This window comes from Oratosquilla oratoria, chromosome 40 (genome assembly GCF_046742065.1).
Source record: "Oratosquilla oratoria isolate Oo_2021 chromosome 40, ASM4674206v1, whole genome shotgun sequence".
NCBI lineage: Eukaryota > Metazoa > Arthropoda > Malacostraca > Stomatopoda > Squillidae > Oratosquilla > Oratosquilla oratoria.
In genome coordinates, this window is record NC_134816.1 from 27429213 (window position 1) to 27436192 (window position 6980).

Genomic DNA, 6980 nt, shown 5'->3' on the forward strand with positions numbered 1-6980 from the left:
GTGGACCAAGTTTGTGATAAGATACGTACGAGAGAAGTAACAAAGGATAAGAATTTGTTTTCATGGACTTGAAAAAAGCTTGTCATAGGATAGTGAATATTTGTGAAGAATGTTTCAGATGTATGGCGTGAGAGGAAGTGATGTATACGTGAGTAATTGGGTATATGTGAGGTTTGGGAATGATGAAAGTGAAAGGTTTGAGGTGAATGAGGATACTGTAATGTCGCCGGAGTTGTTCAACGTGGCGATTGTGATGGAAAGGAAGGAAAATGAAAAATGCAAGGCAGAAGTTTGGAACTGGTATGTGGGAATGGAGATGGAAAATGAACTAATTGTTTGTGGAACACTGCAGAGGTGATGTTGTGGACTTTTGAAAATCTACAATCCCAGATTACCCAAGGGTTGTTCATCTTTACAAGGTAATATTTAGGGTGGCTGATCTCGACAAGCTTAACCTAACCTAACCAAAGCTCGTATCTGGGGTTGCTACTCTTTACGATCTAATATGTGGGGTAGCTTATCTTTCCAATGATACTCTGATGTTTCCTGATCTTTACAACGTTCGATGTTATTTTTCTTTCCATTAACTCCGTTCTGGACCTTCTTGTACAGTGCACCAACCCCGAATTCCCTCATGTGGAGTCTGTATGTTGCCGCATCCCTGGGCAACCCGAGCCTTTGACCCACTGCCCAGCTGGGAAGGAGTGCGTGTACCCACACCTGTGCAAACCTGATGGGACCATCAATACCGACGGTACAGGCCTCATAGGTCTACGGACGTTAATACCAGAGGTAAGAACACAATGGAAGGGATTGCAAGTGACCATAAGACCTACACCAGGCAGTTCTGTCCCATACCACCTGTCATCTCCGTCTACATAGTTACAAAGTCTATTCTATTCGTTAACCACAATGTTGGTAAACCAGTTTTTGCCTATTTCTTAAACGTGTACCAGAGATAAGAGGGTGTTCATACCACAGGCGGCAGGGGTATATACCATCAGAGGGTCATACCACTTGCAAGAGGTGATAGGCTCATTCCACAGGTCATAGGAAGCAATGCCACAAATGAAATGTGCTCATTCCACAGGTGAGGGGCTCCTTCAGTAAGTGTTAGTTGGTCATTCCATAATCATACCACAGGTGGGAGGCACTGTTTTCATGGGTGAGTCCTGTTCATTCCACAAACATGAATCATTCATCCTATAGGTATTAAGTGGGCATACCACAGGTTAGTAGTTTTTGTTCCCTTGTGTAGTGAAAGACCATGGGAGAGCAAAGCAACCAAAGACTAGTCTATTTTTCACAATCACTGAGAATAAAGTACGTTTTAGTCATGAAATAAAAAAAAATAAAAAAAATGAATAGTAGTGTTCTCCCGTGGCGCTACTTTTGATAATCTGACGCCTGGCAATGTAGTTTTATTGTTATGCATTTATCCTCAGCCTTGCATCATCGGCAAAACTGAAGTTGGCGTGTGCTGTATCCCACCCACACCCACCGTCGAGACTTGCCCCACGCCTCTCCTTTGCTTGTCCCAGTGCAACGGCCAAGCACTTGATCACCTAAACCAGCTGGTTCCCTATACCCAGGGCCACACCCTTTGGACCCAATGCCCACTGGGGGCCGGACACTCTGGTGTCTGCTGCCATCCTCAGGTCCCTTCCTTGGATGTCTGCCCAGAGAGTAGTGTCTGTCTCCCAGGATCTCAGTGTCTGGGGGACGCCTATGATTATACAAGTACCTGGGCGCCTTATAACCCGGAATACCAGTTCTGGAGCACCTGTAACCCGGGAACCGTTGGCGGAGCCCCTGGAGTCTGTTGCCAACTGCCTCCTATCCAAGCCTGCCCCGGCGAGTCCTTCTGTTTGGTCAAGGAGTTGTGCACTGGACAGGCCCTCGATCACTCGAATCAATTTGTGCCTTATGACTTCAACCAGGGTTCTTGGCCTACTTGCCCTCTACAGGAGCTTGGTTTCGATGGCGTGTGCTGCCTCTTCCCGGCCTCGAAGAAGTACCCCGTGGCTTCACAGTGCGGAGTTCGAAACGACCACGTGGTCGAGATCGATACACGCATCACCTTGCCCAACGACGAGGCCAAGTTCGGGGAGTTCCCCTGGCAGGCCATCATCTTCTTCAGGAATTACACCTTCAAGTGCGGCGCCACACTCGTCGGGGACAAATGGCTCCTGACGGCGGCGCATTGTGTCTACGGGCTCCAACCTGGGGATATTCACATCCGTCTAGGGGAGTGGCAGGTCAACACTTTCGACGAGCCTTTGCCATACGAGGACTTCGATGTCACGAAGATCACCATCCACCCGGACTACAAACCAGGACCGGTCTTCAACGACGTGGCTGTTCTCGAACTGGTGTCCCCAATAAGTTACAAGTACCACATCAACAGTGTCTGTGTCGTAGCCGGAGGCCTCGGGAACGCTGAGCCCTACGTCGGGAGAAGATGCTGGGCCTCCGGATGGGGGAAGGACGCCTTTAATGGTAAGTTCCTAGTGCTTTCATTTCGGTAAAGGTTTCTGTGGACTGCATATAGATCCTCGCTGGCCGAGCAGGTTAGAGCGTCGCTACTTGTGACGGAGGTCGAGGTAACTGCGGTTCGACCCCTGCTGCCAGCGAGTTGGACCAAGGGCATGGTTCATTGAACTCCACCCTGCAAAGTCCTCTGTAAGAGACAGTCCTAGACTCCTATAAAGGGAGGAATTCACGATATTAACCGAATTGTATATAAAGAAGCTACCATCCTTATGGGGAAGAAGCATATTGGTGTATAGGTAGATATCGGGATGTTGGTTGTAAGGCAAACACTGGTCAGAAGAATAATTGTTTTACAATGTTGAAAGTTGGGCGCCAATAGTAATATGGCTAGCTCTAGGTGCGAGAAAGGGGTGGGGGGTAGACGGCGAGGGAGGTGATGACCGAGTTTCAAGTTGTCCTAAGGCGGTCTGCAGCGAGGGAGGGGTTAGGAGACGACGGTGACGGATGCAGCAAGCTAGGCTCGCAGCGTGATGCTCCAAGGCGATCTGCAGCTTCGGCGATTTCGCCCAGCTTATATACCCGGATCAGGTCATGACCCGTGCTCTTAATTGACGTAAGGGAAAGGTGTCGATGATTGGTGTTCTCGTGTATTAACATCTGTAAAGTCTTTGCAGTGCAGTTTAAATACACGAAATCACTCTCCTTAATTTTTTCTAGGTGGTCACTCTTGTATTGATATATTAAGTTAACGAGACTGACCAAAGTACAATGTACAATACAGTACTTAGTACATTTGTACTAAAAGGGCCGGGAGGCCTTCTTGGCGTGGCGGACGCACGCGCCTTAATCCTAGTAAAGGGTTTCGATGGTTACATAAGTAGCATCACCCAACTCTATCGGTCCTCTCACACTCGGTATTTCAGCAGTTTATGCTTAGCAAAAATGCTTTGCTAAGCATAAACTCTGGTCGTGTTGGCTCTCAACATTGGAAGATTCTGAGTATGAGAATAGTCATTAGTCTCAAGATGTGAGGAGAAATTCAAATTGTAAATACAATCCCTCACGTGAATGGAATCGCCTGCTTGTTGTGAGGGCCTGGTTTGTGTGACATCTATACATATGTACGTACATATACTCGTACTGTACATACATGTGTACATATATTTTCATACATACTGGCTCTAGCCAATAGTTTTGCTCTGCTGGAAGATGAGGTGGCTAGAAATCAGGAGTTCTTGGTGGTGGGGGTACTCCTTGGTGCGAGGCTATGACGACATCCTTCAGCGGAAGACTAAACGAGGTTCCAAGCTTGTGTTAACTGGGCCGTGGGATCGCCGATTGTATTCAGACCATCGGGGAGTAAAAGCGGACGAACACGGCTACGATTGTTCACACAGGAAGTAACGATGTGGGTAAGGTGAGATCAAAGGAACTTGTTCGGAATTACAAGGTCCTCCTTCAGGAGACAAAGGAACGTAGCAGTCACGTAGTCTATGGGATCCTCCCGAGGATCTACGCTGGCTCGTGTTGGAACAGCAGAACCATAGGGATCAATGTGAGAATGTCAGTTGTGCACGTAATTAGATACCACTTTTTTGATCCTTGGTATCTTTTCTAGGCGTCATGACCTTTATGCGTTTGATGGGATCCACTACAGAGGTAAAGATGTTCTTAAAAAGGATTACAAAGGTGGAGTATGCCGACAGGAGACCTTTTGGTCCATATCTAGGTCGGATGTGAAAAAAGATCATAATGATAAATAAAAACTAATGTAGATAATTAAGATGCATAAATGCATAGGCATAGTTAAATTACAAACAAACGGGTAAATAGTAAATAATAATAAATTGACATAACTAATGATAAATGAGAATCGAGCAAATAATGATAAATAGACAAATAACAAATTAATATAAAATAAGTCGTTACAGCATCTTGCTTAGGTGTTTATCTAAATGATTCTTAAAGCTTCGAACTGAACTACATTGCACTGCCTCTGCAGGAAGTTTATTCCATTCATTAACTACACGGTTGGCGAAGTTGTTTTTACCCAATTCAAAATTAAATTTATTTCTGGACAGTGAGATTATTTCTTGTCCGATTCTCGTTCAGTGTGAAAATTGTCACTTTTGATGTAAATTCCCTTTAGAATCTTAGACCTGTATCAAGTCACCTGTGAGCCTACGCTTTTTTGGGGAGAAATAGATTCATTGTGGGAGTTTGTAATGAATGTTCCTTTTTTTGGTGTAGAAACCAAAAGGAAGGGGAAATAGTGTATTGGGGAAAACGGTAGGGAATAGCAGTGTAATAGAATCGAATTAAATCTTCTCGTTTTAGCATCGGCAATAACTTGAAAATAGACCTCGCGTTCAAAGATCTTTATGCATATACGCGCGCTGTTGCCACTTGTTCTGTTTATTAAGAATACGCGCGATGTTGCCACGTTTCCTGTTTCTTGTGGCGATACGGCGATTTTATGCATTTCAGGGACAGTGACGTAGCTAACAGGCTTGAAAGTACGAAGTTAGTTGTACAAGTATTAATAGTTTATCTTGTTTTATTACTGTATTGTTTTATTCCATTCTATTTTACATTATTTTGTACGACTTGATCATATTTACTTTGTGATTTGTTAATCTAATTTCCATCTTTATATAATTTTGAATTATTTCTTGCACAATTATCTTAGTTTATCTTTATATTTTTGCCATGTGTATTATATACTTTTGTCCAATGTATTTTTTCTTTATTCATTTATTTTTACTTATTTATTTTTATTTTATTTTTTATTTTTTATTTTTTATCTTTATTTTTTATCTTCATTTTTTCATTTTTATTTATTTATTTATTTATTTATTTATTTTATTTCCAGGCAACTTCCAGCACATCCTGAAGAAGGTGGACCTTCCTATAGTGGCCCATAGCCACTGCCAAGCCCTCCTGCGAAGGACTCGTCTGGGTCGCTTCTTCCGCCTTCACGAGTCCTTCCTCTGCGCCGGCGGCGAGGTCGGTAAGGACGTCTGCCGCGGTGACGGAGGGGGTCCCCTCGTGTGCGAGGAGAAGGACGGTACCTACACCCTGGTGGGCATCACTGCCTGGGGCATCGGGTGCGGGGAGAGAGATGTTCCCGGGGTTTATGCCTACGTCGGGCATGCGCATCAGTTCGTGACGGATGTTCTCTCGGGATATGCTATTCCCATTACCTATTATTAGGGATGAGTGTGTGTACGTGTTTTGTGTGTTTTTGTTTTTTTAGTGTTGTGGGTTTTGTGTGTGCGTTTGTGTTGTGTGCGCGTTTGTGTGTGTGTGTGAGGTTATGGGTGGGTTTTTGGGTGAAGTAGACATACAAAATGCTAAGGAAGATGGTATGTGTTTGTGTGTATTTGTGTGCGTGTTTGTGTGTTTGTGGTGTTTGTGTGCGTGTGTGTTTGGGTTTGTGCGTGTGTTTGTGCGTGTTTGTGCGCGTGTTTGTGTGTGCGTGCGTTTGTATGTGCGTGCGTTTGTGTGCGCGTGCGTTTGTGTGCGCGTGCGTTTGTGTGCGCGTGCGTTTGTGTGCGCGTGCGTTTGTGTGCGCGTGCGTTTGTGTGCGCGTGCGTTTGTGTGCGCGTGCGTTTGTGTGTGTGTGCGTTTGTGTGTGTGTGCGTTTGTGTGTGTGCGCGTTTGTGTGTGTGTGCGTTTGTGTGTGTGTGCGTTTGTGTGTGTGTGCGTTTGTGTGTGTGTGCGTTTGTGTGTGTGCGTTTGTGTGTGTGCGCGTGTGCGTGTGCGTGTGCGTGTGCGTGTGTGTGTGTGTGCGTGTTTGTGTGTGTGCGCGTGTTTGTGTGTGTGCGCGCCTGTTTGTGTGTGTTTGTTTTGGGGTGTTAGGTTATGGGTGGGATTTTGGGTGAGGTTATGTTTGAGGTGAAGATGTTTGTGTGTGACCTCTCGCGCAATAAATGAATAAAATACTTAGAAAAAATAAATAAAATGCAAATATGGCTTCAACAGAGGAAGAAAATAACTACTAACCTGATATATTGAGGAACAAAGGTTAGAGAAAATATTATTGATAGGCTCTTCAAACGATACATTTGTAGAAAAAAATGTTAGAAGACCCACGCACAAATAATTAATAAGAAATAGGATCCCGAAAGTGTCGTTATCCCGTATACTATAGTTAGACTACACACGTTAATATGTATTTATGCAAGTGTGTGGTATGAACTAATGCATGTATGTATACGTATGTACGCATGTATTTATGTACATGTATGTATGTAGATGTACGCATGTATATATGGATGTACGCATGTATGTATATGGATGTATGCATGTATGTATATGGATGTACGTGTCTATGTATGTATATGGATGTACGCATGTATGTATGTAGATGTACGCATGTATATATGGATGTACGCATGTATGTATATGGATGTATGCATGTATGTATATGGATGTACGTGTCTATGTACGTATATGTATGTACGCATGTATATGTGCGCATGTGT

General features: G+C 44.3%; 1 protein-coding gene across 1 annotated transcript in view; it reads left to right on the forward strand.

Annotated features, from left to right (window-relative positions):
- LOC143020727 (inactive CLIP domain-containing serine protease A8-like) overlaps positions 1-6153 on the forward strand; it is a 13997-nt gene extending 7844 nt beyond the window's left edge. Inside the window, exons 3-5 of the mRNA XM_076177424.1 lie at positions 613-792; positions 1446-2499; positions 5366-6153. Of these exons, the coding sequence (XP_076033539.1) occupies positions 613-792; positions 1446-2499; positions 5366-5706 (1575 nt within the window). The 3' untranslated portion in view covers positions 5707-6153. The remainder of the gene's footprint in view (positions 1-612; positions 793-1445; positions 2500-5365) is intronic.
- Positions 6154-6980: the final 827 nt, after the last annotated feature.